This window comes from Cucurbita pepo, chromosome LG14 (assembly GCF_002806865.2).
Source record: "Cucurbita pepo subsp. pepo cultivar mu-cu-16 chromosome LG14, ASM280686v2, whole genome shotgun sequence".
NCBI lineage: Eukaryota > Viridiplantae > Streptophyta > Magnoliopsida > Cucurbitales > Cucurbitaceae > Cucurbita > Cucurbita pepo.
Genome location: NC_036651.1, coordinates 2,143,405 through 2,158,348, shown reverse-complemented (window position 1 = coordinate 2,158,348; position 14,944 = coordinate 2,143,405). Strand labels below are relative to the sequence as shown.

Genomic DNA, 14,944 nt, shown 5'->3' with positions numbered 1-14,944 from the left:
TTTTTTTTTGGGGGGGGGGGGGGATAAGAAATCAAACTAGGAAATTAAAGTAAACCCAACCAAGAAATTATGACATAGATCTTGTTCTTTTGGATTGGAGTCCTTTTTGTAGTTAGTGTCGGGCTTCTGTTTTATTTTTTGGCTCGTTTTTTTTTTTTTCTTTACGCCCTTGTACTCTTTCATTCTTTTTCAATGAAGTTTGGTTTCTTACCTAAAAACAACAAAGGGACAACTAAAAAGACATTTCCTATTTCTTTTTGAAAATCCCTCTCAATGTAGTAAAGAAACTGTTTTTCCAAAGAAGCTTCCACTTCCCCTAATATGTGGGTGTAAGAAAATCTCCTCTGGATTACTGATTACGCTGTAGCTAACCATAATGTTTTGCACAGCCTTCACCAGAGGTTTAAACTTTAAAGCAAGACAGACAAAGCCAAAAATGATTATTTTCTTCCAATGATTCATGATTCACTTCCGTCAATGCCTGATTACAAAGAATAATCCGGTACAGATAAAGAGCACTGTGGAAAACCCCTAGCTGAAACAAAAAAAAAGGATTTTGAAATTGTAATGTATTTGTCCTACCTTCTAGCCTATCAATACCTTTTCTTGAATGATTATTATTATTTTTTTTTTTTCTAATTAGAAAATTTATAATATATTAATGTGGTATAACATTCCTTTGCAGGCAAGTGGTTTACCTCCATCTGCATTTCAAGTTCCATATGACACTTTCAGACAAGGATGTGGTTCTGGTGCAACAAGCAGCTTTCAGGATGCTGACCATTCAGTTGAATCTTCTGTTGATTCAAGTGAGGAAATTAGCTCGAAAGAATTGGATTATGAGTTCATTTGTTTCTTCCTCTCTAGCCCAAGGCTCAATTTGTATAGGTCAATTGACTTCCGCTGTGAAGATATGATTTCAGGTGGGTGTACTATTAAAGTTAAAAGTAAATAAATATAACAGAATACCTTCTGTTGAGTTGTAGCTAGTAGTTATTTCAGTTGAAGACTTGTAATATCATGCATGATGTTCTACTTGTCTTGTGAGTGACACAATCTTTTACTGCTCGCATTAGTAAATTGGTCAATTTATTTTACCAAACGCCAATACTTTTCATTATCTGTAGGAAGTGATGGGATCTTATCTGAGGCAACATGGCTTCTTAATAGCGGCCTTCTTCCAGATTCAAATTCTGCCACTCGAGCTATTGGTTATAGACAAGTACATCCTGGACATCTTAATATATTTCAGTCTTTATATTTGAGTATGGTGTGCGGAAGCTTTCTATTATTGTTTGTTTACTCTGACCTTTCTATTTGCAGAGATTATGCAATGAAACCGTTAAGGGTACTTCATTCTGGTTCCATTCTGGTTCCATTCGTTGTTAAAAAAATTATGAGCTTGGACTTGATTATATGTTAAGTAGAAGTCACAAAAACTTAAGCTATTAAGTAGAATGGTTTGAATAGTATTATACTCAATATAAACTTCAACTTTAGCAATGTGGGATTTATTTTTAATAATCGCCTTTATGCACATGGTCGACCTTTTTCATGTACTGGATGCGAGCACAAAGAAGCTCTATTGAGCAGAGTTTTGATATTATGTGTGTGCGTGTGTTGAGCTTCCCTCTATTCTTTTGCCTTCTCATTGAAAATTCATGAATGATCAAGTACAAGCCTCTTGGAAGGGTTGTGGGCTTGTGGCTGTCTGCAGCTAATTCATTACCTAATATGTAGCACTTTCAAAGGCTGTAATAGAAAATAATAATAATAATAATAAATAAAACAAAGAAGAGGAAAGGAAAATCGACAAAATATGACTGGAATTTCTTCTGGGGAGGATGTTCTTAGCTACGCAGCCATGAAACAATTTGTCAGGAAGCAGCACCCCACAACTTATCTCGGTTTAAACATAGATAATATTAATTCTTGTACTTGTTAAATGGCTTTGAAGGTTCCCAAGAGAAACTGACTCTCCTAGATACAAAGTTAATACCATCTACTATGGTAGGAACTTCCTTCGCTAATTCATGGAGACTGCAGAAGCCATTGAAAGTCTTTGTCATAACTTCTTCATATGATTTCTTTAACTTCTTTTTTTGTTTTTTTTATATCCTATAACTTCTTGATAAGTTCCATAAATTACATTGTGGAACTGTCATCTTTTTTAGCATTTATTTTGCACCTAATTTTGTTAGTTTTACTCTTCAGTGTAGGCAAGATATGCAGCCACTAATCTATTGTGAATCATGAATTTCAGGCTATGGAGTACCTATTAAGGTGTAGGCAACAAGGTGGAAGGAGTTCTCCAGGAGAGTTCTTTGCCTTTCTCTCTGGATTTCAGAAAGCATCTAGGTAATTCCATTGTGCGTGTGAGCCAAATGGCTTTAGTTTTGAGAAAGCTATGCGTCCAAGTTGTTCTAGATTTTGAGGATATTTGTTCAGTGGACAATTAATCAACTGGCTCAATAGAAATTTCAAACTGTGTTCACAGTAAATTATATGATTTGTTTCAAGGAAAAAAAAAGTTGGATGATTATTGTCAAATTATGAAGCCATATAACAAGATGGACTAGGTTACTCTTTTGTTTTCAAAAACCATCGGAATTGGAATAAACAATCTCCTCTTTTATGCAAATACAACACAGATCAGTCTATGCATAGATAAGGTCTTTGGCCTACAAATATTCTCTAGGGCTTAGACCTTCCAACATAACAAGCTCCTCTCCACAATACATCTTTGGGTGTTTTCCTAAAACTAAATTTGATTGAATGGAATGACTTAAGGGTAGAAAAAAGGTTGAATCCAACAGCGGCAGAAAATAGTTCTGAAATCCTTTCTTAACCAGATTACGCCTAGGTATGAGATCTGTTGAGAATTTCAAATGCGGTTACAGCCTGTTTGAACTAGCATTAGCTTTATATTTTATGGCCTTGCCCAATGGTTCTTGCTGATTCCTTGTGGGAGAAGTACTTTGAGTACAAACCATGCTTATAGTGCAATATACTCCCCTTATCTTTCTAATATATTCCCTATGCTTTTGCGTTTTGTTGGATTTCAAATCAGAAACTGAAAAATCACTGTGCAGAAATTTTGCAAAAAGGCAATTGACTTGGTTTAGGAATGAGCGGATATATCACTGGCTTGATGCTTCTAAACCCCTGGTATGTTATTTATTTATTTATTTTCTTTCTTCTGTTCAAACTACATTTCTTTCCCACTATGAAAAGTAGCGCTGCCAATTGTGTCCTCCACATACTCTGTATTTTACAACCTTCATTCTCTAATCTAAAAGTTGATCGCTGATGTTCTTGTTATTCACTTGATTGAATTCTGTAATCGTCTTAAACTAATTTTCTTAGTGGAAGGGTTTTAATTATAGTTTCTTCATCGTGCTTAAATAATTAAGTTTTACAATACATTCTACTTCGGATACTAATACTAGTAAATTTCGATGTATGACCACGTATGAACTATCTTTACTATGCAACTGTTCTATTTTTCTCAAAGATTTTATACCTCTAAATTCCTGTAGTTCGTCTATGAAACCATGAAGACTTTGAAGTTGTTGAGAAGTCTCTTACAAAAGGAGAAAGAGAATTAGTATTTCTAATCATAGCCTTTGTTGAGAATTTTCCCGTTCAGCATGGTTGTTTCTGTACAATCCTTTTGTGTCAATTTCAAACTCAACCATTTACTTCTATCAACATGCTGCTTTCTTCTTCTTGTAAAATATGGTTCGGGTAGTATCATTCTATAGTCAGCATGCATTCAACCCATGACTAAACCCGTGCTTATGTAAGCAACGCGTCAATGCTTCAGTGACTTGGTTTTTTAATGAGCACAGGAGTAGATGAATCTTACATGGATAAATCCATTGTATTCATGTTAATGATTGAATTGTAAGGACAGTTCATTATAACAATGCATCAAGAGTTGTTTAAATTACTAGTTCCATGTTTATAGTAACAATTTTATGATGAAATTCTCAGTCTGTTCTGATCAATGTGTGGGACAAAAATATTTGCAGGAAAATGCACTCAACTTTATTTATGATGCTTACCATAATGAAAGTGGAAATATCTCCGTTCCAGATTCACTTAGAATGGAGAAAGACATTTCCAGTCACCGAGAGGCTTCGGAACTCAAGGCTTATCGAGCGAAAAATAGGTACTACTTACAGTCAAGTCAATTATATCACATGGGCATTATTGTATCAAATCATGAAATGTGCTAATAACAGCTTCTTCACCCCCCAATTCACAGATATTTTGTTAAACGTGAAGATTGTGCTGATGTTTTGGATTGGATAAAAAGAACCCAAAGTGTTTACCAAGATAATCCTGTCGCTTGAACGAGTCGATCTCGACCTCATTTTTTTATGCAAAGGAATCATACTTACCAAAAAATCTTGGTAGGCCATTGACTTTACTCCTATACAATACATTTCATTTTTCAGCTTGTTCGGGTTAAAATCGTTCTGATGCATGGATTTTTCTGCAGCAGATCTCATTTGAGTTGTCCATAAGTTCAGAAGTTTGATAATGCTGCTTCTCAATATCGGATTTTCCCCCCCATTTTTGGTCATCTTAAAGAAGGCGAGCTTGATTATATTCAGCGCTTGCAGTTACAGAACTCCAGAATGATGAGTTCCCAATGACCATTCAGTCTTCAAAGTGGTCAGTATGCCTTATTTTTTGGAGTTGGTCTAATTTATTTTGAGATACTTATATCTTGTCCTATGAACCAACCTGACTTTGATGCTTTTTCTTTCTTTTTTTTTTTTTTGGTTAGTTTTGTTCTTTGAATGAATAGGAATATTATGTAAAGTGATAGTAATATTCTAGCAGATTAAAGTTGCACACATTCCCATAAAAAGATGACCAGATGGCCTCATTGAAAGGCATCAGCCATGGCCAAAGGGCATCCATCTCCTTTGCTGATAAGAGCAAGAAAAGAAAATGGTCCAAAATCTTTTTCAAGGATGCCCTTCACTTTAATCATCTTGTTTTGCCCACCAACACTATGAACTTATTTGGTTTTTTCATGGTATTGTGTTGAAAAAATTCATCCAAGTGTCGTTTTTTCTCTCATGTAATGAGTTATGTAATAGCCCAAGTCTGAGCCTACCGCTAGCAAATATTGTTCTTTCTAGGCTTTTTCTTTCGGACGTCCTCGTTAATGTGGGGATCTCACAATCGATGTTAGGGAGAGGTTTTCACATTCTTACAAAGAGTGTTTTGTTCCTCTCTCCAATCGATGTGTGATCTCATAGTCTACCCCTTTCGAGACCCAACGTCTTCGCTAGCACACCGTTCAATGTCTACTCCCCTTCGGAGCTTAGTGTCCTTATTGACACACTGTTCCTGTGTTTGGCTTTGATACCATTTGTAACAACCTAAGCCCACCACTAACAAATATTATATGCTTTGACTCGTTACATATCATTGTCACCCTCACGATTTTAAACGCGTCTATTAGGGAGAGGTTTCTCCACGCTTATAAAAAATGCTTTGTTATCTTTTTCAACCAACGTGGGATCAACATATATAAAATTAGAAATAGAAAGATTAAAACTATTTATTACCAATTAAAGTTTGAGATTAAATTATTATTTTCTTTTATAAGAGCTAAAANACGTCTCAGGTGCATACATCATCACCACACTTTCACTTACTCCTATCATCTCTATTTAAATCTAATAAATTTTTAAATTTTTAAATTTTTATAAAATTTGTATTTTATACCCATTCAAAGTTTAAAACGCAATTTCTTTAAATTCATGGTTTAAATTGTCAATATAAATATTTTTAAAAATAAAACGTCTACTCAAAGACCTCTAATTTATTCTTTTAATATATATAACAGTTGTTAAATTCAAAAAGCGTCGTCGTTTATATAATTTGCCTTTTTTCTCTCTTTCTTTTAATAATTTTTTTAAAACTTAAAATTAAAAAATTGATTTGAAATTATATTTATTATCATAAAATTTACAAGATTTTATAAAAATTTAAAAATTTAAAAATTTATTAGATTTAAATAGAGATGATAGGAGTAAGTGAAAGTGTGGTGATGATGTATGCACCTGAGACGTGTCAAGTGAAAGTGAAGTGATGTATAGACATCTTAACATATTGGTAGATTTGAACCTTATTCTTACATGACGTGACCTGATGTATGCAGCTGATAATAATGAAGTGATATAGGCATCTGACTGGTAGATTTGAACCTTATTCCTACCTGACTTTATGTGATGTATGCAGCGATTGCAGCGATAACAGACCAATAGACTTGAACCTTGTTTGTACATGATCGGATGAACCTTGTCTCTACCTGACCAGATCAATTCAATAACTTAAATTTATAATTTAAATTTAATTGGGTTTATAATATCTATGTGTTTTTATTTTATTTTATTTTATTTTTTAACTAAAAAAAATTCCATTTTTAGATAACCAAGCAACAAAATTCAAGATCTGAAAAAAGACCGATGGAAAGAAAAAAAAATATGGAAATTACCATCATACCCTTCGCCTTGAGAATAAAAGCGAAGGCACAAAGCTTCGATCTGAATAACCCTTCATTTCCGCAAAACCCTTTCTTCTTCTTCTTCTTCTTCTTCTCTTTCTCGGTTTCGTCGGATTTCTTCTACGTGGAACAATGAAGGCCTCACTTCTCAGATCCGTTCGTTCTGCCGTTTCGAGGTCCTCATCGTCGAATCACCTCTTGAGACGTAGCTTTGGGACCGAATCGGTGCCGGAAAGGAAAGTCACCGTACTCGGTGCCGCTGGTGGGATTGGACAGCCATTGTCGCTTCTTATGAAGCTCAATCCACTTGTTTCTAGGCTCGCACTCTACGATATCGCTGGTACTCCTGGTGTTGCTGCCGATGTCGGTCATGTTAACACTAGATCCGAGGTCAATATCGTTTCTTTCCACTTTTTTCTTGCACGGTTACGAGTAATTGTGTTTTGATTTGTGGATGCCTCTTTTAGGAATGCAATGGATCTTGTTTTCGTTCGCGTGATTTCAATTTCTGTGTTATTTTGTTTCCGGATTTGTTTTCTGCTCCATATTTTAAGTCGATTTTGAGTTATGTTTTGTTCTAATGCGTTTCGTATTCATCGATTTGGGCTATTTTTGTTCATTTCATGATTTTTTGCATTCTCTGTAATTTATGTAAATCGGTGTTCATTGCATGCTTATTCTGAACTCTTTTTGCGACTTGTAGGTTACCGGCTACGCGGGTGAGGAGCAACTCGCCAAAGCTTTGGAGGGATCTGATGTTGTCATCATTCCTGCCGGTGTTCCAAGAAAGCCTGGGATGACCCGTGATGATCTCTTCAACATCAATGCTGGCATTGTTAAATCACTTTGCACAGCCATTGCTAAGTACTGCCCCAATGTCTGTTCCCACAACTCTTCTACTGATGCATTTTCTTTTCTTTAGTTTCTTTTTTATCTGGCTTCATTTTGTAATCGAAATACGGATTTGCAGGCTCTTGTTAACATGATCAGTAACCCCGTCAACTCAACTGTCCCAATTGCTGCTGAGGTTTTCAAGAAAGCTGGTACTTACGATGAAAGGAAGTTGTTTGGTGTTACTACTCTTGATGTCGTCAGGGCCAAGACCTTTTATGCTGGGAAAGCTAATGCTCCAGTATCTGGTATAAGTCGTTGCTATAATTCCGTTTTTGAAATTTCTCTGTAATTTTCCATTTACAATGATCAAGGATGTTTCCTTGTTACGCTGCACACATAGGAGCAAGGTCAAACTTTATTGCCTGACTGTTGTAATACTGTTACAGAGGTTAATGTGCCTGTTATTGGTGGCCATGCTGGTATTACTATTCTTCCACTATTTTCTCAGGTACTTCCCTTTCTAAGTCAGTTTTCTTTCTGTTTACAATTTTATTAGTGATATAAGCAGTGATCTTGCATCGGTTGCTTTGGATTAGAGGGCCTTGTTGTTTTTATACAGTGTATCTGATTGTCACAGGCTACCCCAAAAGCTAATTTGTCAGATGATACTATTTTGGCTCTCACCAAGCGAACTCAAGATGGAGGAACAGAAGTTGTGGAAGCAAAGGCAGGAAAGGGTTCTGCTACATTATCGATGGCGTAAGACTTCTTACTTTCTGCGGGATTATTTATTAGAAGTTTATTTCCTGAACTTCTAGGCTTGTGAACAGTATTGTTATGTTGTGATCATCACACAAATATTACTCGGTGAAGAATGAGAATATATTAAACGTTTTTACTGTTTCTGGCAGCTATGCTGGAGCCCTTTTCGCCGATGCTTGTCTCAAGGGATTGAATGGGGTTCCAGATGTTGTGGAATGCACGTTTGTGCAATCAACTGTCACTGAACTTCCATTCTTTGCCTCAAAGGTAATTGGTTCTGTCGTCTTCGGACAGCTTTTTCCTTATAGCATATTTTTGAGGCAAACTTGAAACATTAGAAGTTGAACTGTTGGTGTTTCTTTATAGTCGTAATCCTCCAACAACATGAATTGTTGTTCACTTCGATTTTATTGTGTAAATAGGTTAAACTTGGAAAGAATGGAGTAGAACAAGTTTTGGATTTGGGTACTCTCTCAGACTTCGAGAAAGAAGGTTTGGAAAAGCTCAAGCCCGAGCTCAAAGCTTCTATTGAGAAAGGAATCCAGTTTGCAAACGCCAATTAGAAGATGTTTATATTATTTACAATCAGGACAGGTATCTCTGCCCGCATCACCATAAAACTCATCAATTTTTGCTTTTCCCGACCCAATTGTAACTGATAATGTGCTGCTTGCGAGCAACCGGCTTTACTGTTTTTGTTAGGTTAGATCATTTTCTGTCGTATAAAGTTTATCAATAATTCCCCGTGGCATGTTTTTGTGGGATTTGTGGTTGGTTACTTTTGTAATCTGTGATACTTCATATTAAACTCTTCAATTTTTATATTGAGAATCGTCCTACCATGATAGGTTGTGGAAAAGTTTCCTTCCATTGATTTGTAGGTTCAATGTGGGAGATGAATTGATTCAACTTTAACTTTTGTGGATTTCATCAGATTTCTAAATGTTTTAAATGCAACAAAAAGGTGTTTTTTCTTTTGTTCTTTTGGTCACAAAACTGTTTATGTATCAATTCTGCGTGGAGGTTGAATTTTTTAAAATTTGTGTTTTTATTCATTGATAAATTTTCACAAACCCAATTGTTATGACATGACAGGGCAACCCAATATGAATAATTACTTTTTGGTATGTTAATTCAGACCTTCGAAAAGACATTTATGTGTTTATTAAACAATTGATGGGTCATCCTAAACTTTGCATTTGAATCAGCTTGAATGATAAAATGAAATGATATTTATCTGTTTAACGTTTTTTTTTTTTAAAGCATCTCTCCTAATGGAGTCTGATTTACGCTCAAAGTCAGCAAAGTCAACATAATTGCGTCCTACTAAAAAAATATTCTTGTTATAGAGTCCGAACCAGGAGAAGGGGTCAGATTTACATCTCATATACATAGGTGGGGATCAGATTTATCCTAAGAGGAGTAAGACATATACTCGTTCTCTTGAAGTGAGATTTAGAGACGTCCTTATTTGTACTTATTTGTACTAAGAAAAGAAAAGGTTAAAAGATGCTTTTAGTATATACAGATGCTTCTGCAACATAAAGTGTTACAAGGATGTAAATAAGTTTGGGGCCAAAGAACATGGAAAGATCAATCCTAGAATGTGAAAGGGAATTGACTTACGCTAACTTCTAGCTTTTATTTTACAAAAATATGGACTTACAAATTGTCAAAGCAAGAAATGGGGAAATGGGTAATTAATTAAATGCGAACGAAACCATGAATGAGATTTCTGATTCCATCTTCTAAAACTATCAAAGAGAACTTTTGATCTCTTCCCTCTGCATGAGCCCTGAGATTGCTCTGTCGTCCCCGAACTATACAATACGATCCTGTTGTAGAGAAACGAGTTCATCAATTTCAGATTTCATACATAGTTTCATCTTCATAAGAAAAGGCTTCGATCCACAACGTGTTACTCTTTTTTATAATGGGAAAACATAGTAAATTACAACAAAACATAAATGAAAATTGGTTTTGATGTGTAAAATCGAAGCTATCCTTGACCTTTTGTCCCTTAATTCAGAAGTTGTAACATTATTCTTAACCTTTGATAAACTTTTTAAAACTACCCTGGAAGTAGGAGAACCGAGACTTCAAGCAGTAGACTGATACGGAAATTAGGACCAAAACACTATCATACTCATTCCAAGTCCCAATTTTCATCCAAAATTCTACGGAAATTAGGACCAAAACACTATCATACTCATTCCAAGTCCCAATTTTCATCCAAAATTCTAACGGATTTATACTCGAAGGAGGGTAGTTTTGAAAAATTTAGAAAAGTCAAGGGTAACAATATTACAAACTTTTTAAAGAATAAGGGTATTTTTGAAACCGATTGCAAAGTTGAAGGGCGTATTTGTAATTCGGCCTAAAAGTGAACGTCCGGTAAAGGTTTGAAGGTTCTATAAGCAAAGCTACAAGAAATTTATCATGATGAAAAGAGGAACTGCCATAAAAATAATAATGAAATACGATATCAAATCACCTATGTTGGTGTAGAATGCAAGCAAGATGAACACAATCTTTAAGTTAGAGGCCTACAAGGAAACATTTTCAAAAAACTCAATGTTAAATATTGATAGGAGAAGCTACCGAGCTCGGTACCAGACTTCGACTTCCTACCTTATTTTAGTCGATTCAACCTGAGTGAGACCGAATTCCGTCTCCACATGTCGAGGAACTATCATTTTCAGAGTCTGTACAACAAAGAAGCAAATGAATGAAGTTTTAGGAAATAGCTGATATAGATTATATAATCACCGACTGATTAGGATATAACTTTACAACTTACTGCTAGAACCACTGACTGAATCACATGCTCAGCAAATTAGTGATATGGTATGAACTTTAAAACTATAGATTCATCCATGGGGCGCACATGATGAAAGGTTCCTTTTTTTAGGGTACCCCTGGGAACAGATCCAGTGGAGACGGGGTGAGGCCTGTAGCTTAGAGGATTAGAGTACGTGGCTACGAACCATGGTGTCGGGGGTTCAAATCCCTCCTCGCCCACAACCAGTAGGAAAATCATGATCGACTATTTTTTTTCCAAGAAACCCCGACGAAAAATAGACACTATTCCTTCTTCAACTTAAGGTACATCAGGCAATAACCTAGTATCAATGTTATGTTTTTCCTTTTCTATGTTACCTAAGGTTAAGTTCTTCTTAGACTAAAAAGCTTTTTACAAAAAGAATTCAATAAATTTACCTGCATTACCACCTACATGTTCTCCTGCTGCATTAGCCACTGCTGGATCCTGCATCATTACAGTATGGCGTATGTTTCACCCTGCTGACCATTTTTAATAACGAACAAAGTCGAAACTGTAACAAATTTAATGCAAATCTTACAGTATCCTTGGTCAAGTGGTGAGATGATTTCTCTCCTGACTGAAGACTGGCCTCAGCTTTTCGCTTGTTCTTGATCAAACTTCTTTTGTAGTTTGCCACAAACCTCTCAAGTTCCCAAAGCGTTTCGGAATCGACACTTCCAATATCCAACTCAATTTCGTCGTCGTTTTGAAAGAGTCCCTGGTTCCTCTTCTTGATAATCTTAACAACATTATTCAGCTTATCTGATGGTAAATCCTGAAGATCAATGCTTAGTTTCTGTTTTTCTTCATAAGTCATGTCTCTGTGTTCTTGATTCTTTGCTTTTGGTTTCTTGTCAGGATGAACAACATCTACAAGGGTCTGTTTGGGATTGAGGGGTCTTGTTACCGAATCTGATTTACCGAAACTTCCCCGATTCGCAGGCGGAGGCTTCGTCGTAGAATCGGATCGACTGAAAGTTCTTGATTCCATTGGAGGAGTGGCAAGAGCTGGAGATTTTCTAGAACTGGGTGTTGGTAAAACTGAACCATCATTTTGTCTGCCTTCAATAACCTTCCATTTCTCTTCAAATATCTTAGACAACTGCTCTGCCATAATATGAACATCCTCCCCTTTCGGGTTATATGTAATGGCATTGCTAAATGTTAGTCTCACATCCTCAGCAAACTCTTTTGGTGATTTATACCAATTCTTATTTAGTCTCATCTTTACAGTACCCAAATCCATTGGCTTCGTTATGATCTTATGATAATCATGAAGCCCCAAACGTTTTGCATCAACAGGAACATTAAAAACCCAACCAAATTTATGATTCATCAATCTTTCCAGCAAGTTACTACAGATTTTAAGAACAGGACCAGTAATCTTACCTCCATCCAAGTTGCAGTCCGGCAATGGGAGCTCATTTGTAGGAGTATATTTCCTGTTCATATGCTTGTTCATCTCTTTCTCTGCAAATTCTCCGAAGTTTTCAGCCACCGAAACACTCCGAACAAGCCTCGATTCGGGCAGATATGCAGAACCAACCTCGGAATTAGCCTTCAATGTAGTATCAACCCTGTCTACCAAATTATTAGCGGAAAACTGTGACTGACTATGTCCAAAATCCCCACCATAGCCGCTAAGCTGCAACTCCTGAGCTTCAAACTTCTTCACAAGACTCCTGACTTGATCAAGCTCGCCTCGCAGCTTCGTCGTAAGCTCTTTAATCCCAGACCTCGATCTGGAATTCAAACTAATCCTAACTCGGTTATCAAATCTTGTATATCCCGGCATGACCTCGGCGTTAATCGGTTCGATGCACAGATTTTGACGCGAAGATTCCCTAAACGTGAGTAAAGCATCGATCGGATTATACGAAGGAGAGGACGGATTAGCAACGCCATTGGTGACCGCAGGAGTTTTTACGGAATTTCGAGCGACATGTTTGGCAATTTTACGCTCTTTCTGTTGCTTCCCGGCACTAAACTTTTCATAATCCGTTCTCCTGGGATTCCCTCCCGCATCATCGCCGCCTTGCAGCACTGAAGCCATTCATGTAATCTACCACGATCGATGCAGGTGGAGGATGTAGAATCACAAAACAAACAATACAAAAACTAGGGTTCCGGCTTGACGATCATAGTAAAGAAAAAGGAAATAGGGGCTGGAATATTCGACGAAATCTGCGAGATCGTAGACTGGATTGAAGATGGATTCCAAAAGCTGTTGAACGGATTGATGAAGCTCATCGTTTAGCTCGTTAGTTCGGACTCCATTGTTCACTGTGAAACGCAGAAGTGGTGGCCGAGATCGAGTTACACGCGCGGCATGCGCGAGTGGGCTTCCCACTATGTCTTGTCTTCTTTCTTTTTTTATTTATTTAGTAATATACTTATAAAAAAGTTATGATTTTTTTTTTGTACGAATTACTAAAAAATTCGGTAAAAATTAATTTTGATCGTTTTTTTTTCTCAAAATCAAAGTTTTTTTTTTGTTTGTTTTTTGGGATTAAATTTTTGTTTTTTGGTTTTTTTGTTTCTCTTGCACGACCTCAGGCCCACCGCTAGTAGATATTGTCCGCTTCGGCCCGTTAAGTATTTCCGTCAGCCTTACGATTTAACGTCGCCCATAATTGTTTTGTTCCCCTCTCCAACTGATATGTGATCTCATAATTCCAATCCCTTGGAGGCCAGTATCTCTGCGGACACACCTTAGTGTCTGGCTCTGATACCATTTGTAACAGTTAAAGCTCACCACTAGTAGATATTATCCACTTCGACCCATTACGTATCGTCATCAGCTTCACAATTTCAAAACATGTCTACTAGGGAGAGATTTCCACACTCTTACAAGAGATGCTTCATTTCCCTCTCCAACCGATGTGAGATCTCACATACTTCTTCTTTTTCTAAACGGAAGTTACCCGACTTGAGCTTAGCACGATTAATTGAGATAAACCAAAAGGTAGAATTTTAAAATAAATAAATAAATATCGGATAAGGATATGCAATCTGGGCCTTTAATGGGCTGGACTGAATTCGAACGGGCCCACTTACTCATTGGACTTATGATCCACAAGGCCCATATGAAGTTTTCTGCTAAAATTAATTTTTTATATTTAATAATTTTAATGAAAAATAATAATTTAAAAAAATTAAAAAAGTCAATTTCCAACAATACCCCACATATTAATAAAGCCCACCGTTTGGTTCTTTAATGGCTATTTACATTTACACCCAACAACTAATTAATTATTTTAAAAACATTTATTACAAAGAAAAGAATTTAAAAGAGGTATTAAATAAAATAAGTCACATTAATGCATATAAAAAATACTTATTTAATATTAAATTAAAAAAATCATTTTTATAATTAAAATTTTATCAAATAAAGAGTTAAGTGTGTGAAAATAATGTATGTAATTTTATATTATATTTATTATGTTTTTTTCTTTTTAATTAAATTTTCAAAATGAATTTAAATAATAAAAAAAATCAAAGGATAATGTTGAGGGGAGGGGTAAAGAAAGTGAAAATGGTAGAAAAAGAAGGGTAAAAAGGTCAATTATGTTTCAAAGTCCCACATTGATAGCAACATACCACTAAGCTCTTGTACTCTACACATGCCCTTTTAACCTATCCTATATTTCTCTTTAAATTTAATAATTTTCAAAAAATTATTTACGTTAAAAAGAACACGTAATTAAATAAATCGTTAAATCCCGTTGATAGCTACAAATTTATTACTTTTTTTTCTAATTTTTTTAAATATAAATTATTGTCTATAATAACATTGCATTAACGATACTTACTTTTTATTTTCTACATTTAAAAATTAAAAATTATGTTCGTCTAACTTGTAGAAACCTCGACATTTTTTTTTCTAATTATTTAAAAATTTAAAAATTAAGATTTCTTAAAAAATTAAAAATTAAAAATTAAAAATTAGATAAGTACTAACAAATTGTATAAAAAAGGACAAATTTGAGAGA

At 35.5% G+C, this 14,944-nt stretch overlaps 3 protein-coding genes across 6 annotated transcripts in view; 2 read left to right on the top strand and 1 right to left on the bottom strand.

Moving 5' to 3' along the window:
• LOC111810731 (tRNA dimethylallyltransferase 9) overlaps positions 1 to 5,051 on the top strand; it is an 8,310-nt gene extending 3,259 nt beyond the window's left edge. The window contains exons 6-12 of one of the 2 annotated variants that reach the window (XM_023697491.1): positions 686 to 923; positions 1,128 to 1,222; positions 2,264 to 2,358; positions 3,093 to 3,168; positions 4,035 to 4,174; positions 4,271 to 4,418; positions 4,508 to 5,051. In XM_023697491.1, coding sequence (XP_023553259.1) covers positions 686 to 923; positions 1,128 to 1,222; positions 2,264 to 2,358; positions 3,093 to 3,168; positions 4,035 to 4,174; positions 4,271 to 4,358 — 732 coding nt within the window. In that variant the 3' untranslated portion in view covers positions 4,359 to 4,418; positions 4,508 to 5,051. The remainder of the gene's footprint in view (positions 1 to 685; positions 924 to 1,127; positions 1,223 to 2,263; positions 2,359 to 3,092; positions 3,169 to 4,034; positions 4,175 to 4,270; positions 4,419 to 4,507) is intronic. The other variant, XM_023697490.1, reaches the window with a different exon arrangement.
• A 1,502-nt stretch (positions 5,052 to 6,553) lies between these two features.
• Positions 6,554 to 8,998, top strand: LOC111809931 (malate dehydrogenase, mitochondrial). The gene is made up of 7 exons (XM_023696407.1): positions 6,554 to 6,922; positions 7,236 to 7,409; positions 7,503 to 7,671; positions 7,813 to 7,874; positions 8,004 to 8,125; positions 8,278 to 8,395; positions 8,551 to 8,998. The coding sequence occupies exons 1-7, from the start codon at positions 6,665 to 6,667 to the stop codon at positions 8,689 to 8,691; spliced, it is 1,044 nt and encodes a 347-aa protein (XP_023552175.1). The 5' UTR covers positions 6,554 to 6,664; the 3' UTR covers positions 8,692 to 8,998.
• A 626-nt stretch (positions 8,999 to 9,624) lies between these two features.
• On the bottom strand, positions 9,625 to 13,300 carry LOC111809930 (transcription factor GTE3, chloroplastic-like). Of its 3 annotated transcripts, XR_002817335.1 has the most exons (6): positions 12,342 to 13,300; positions 11,491 to 12,083; positions 11,348 to 11,396; positions 10,760 to 10,833; positions 10,623 to 10,674; positions 9,625 to 9,963 (listed from the first exon to the last, which is right to left on the bottom strand). XR_002817335.1 is itself a non-coding variant. In XM_023696405.1 (4 exons), the coding sequence occupies exons 1-3, from the start codon at positions 13,003 to 13,005 to the stop codon at positions 10,775 to 10,777; spliced, it is 1,623 nt and encodes a 540-aa protein (XP_023552173.1). In that variant the 5' UTR covers positions 13,006 to 13,300; the 3' UTR covers positions 9,625 to 9,963; positions 10,760 to 10,774. The 3 variants fall into 3 exon arrangements, 1 of the variants encoding a protein (XP_023552173.1); XR_002817334.1 differs by having other exon boundaries at positions 11,491 to 13,300; XM_023696405.1 differs by lacking the exon at positions 10,623 to 10,674 and having other exon boundaries at positions 11,491 to 13,300.
• Between the last annotated feature and the right edge of the window lie 1,644 nt (positions 13,301 to 14,944).

Bases quoted from the DNA above. Each gene is read 5' to 3' on its own strand.
- LOC111809930 (XM_023696405.1), bottom strand. From the start codon at position 13,005: ATGGCTTCAGTGCTGCAAGGCGGCGATGATGCGGGAGGGAATCCCAGG. The intron at 11,397-11,490 runs GTAAGATTTGCA...GTAATGATGCAG, and splicing joins ACCACTTGACCAAGGATACT to GATCCAGCAGTGGCTAATGC. The intron at 10,834-11,347 runs GTAAATTTATTG...TTTGTTGTACAG, and splicing joins ACATGTAGGTGGTAATGCAG to ACTCTGAAAATGATAGTTCC.
- LOC111809931 (XM_023696407.1), top strand. From the start codon at position 6,665: ATGAAGGCCTCACTTCTCAGATCCGTTCGTTCTGCCGTTTCGAGGTCC. The intron at 7,875-8,003 runs GTACTTCCCTTT...TGATTGTCACAG, and splicing joins TTCTTCCACTATTTTCTCAG to GCTACCCCAAAAGCTAATTT. The intron at 8,396-8,550 runs GTAATTGGTTCT...TTGTGTAAATAG, and splicing joins TTCCATTCTTTGCCTCAAAG to GTTAAACTTGGAAAGAATGG.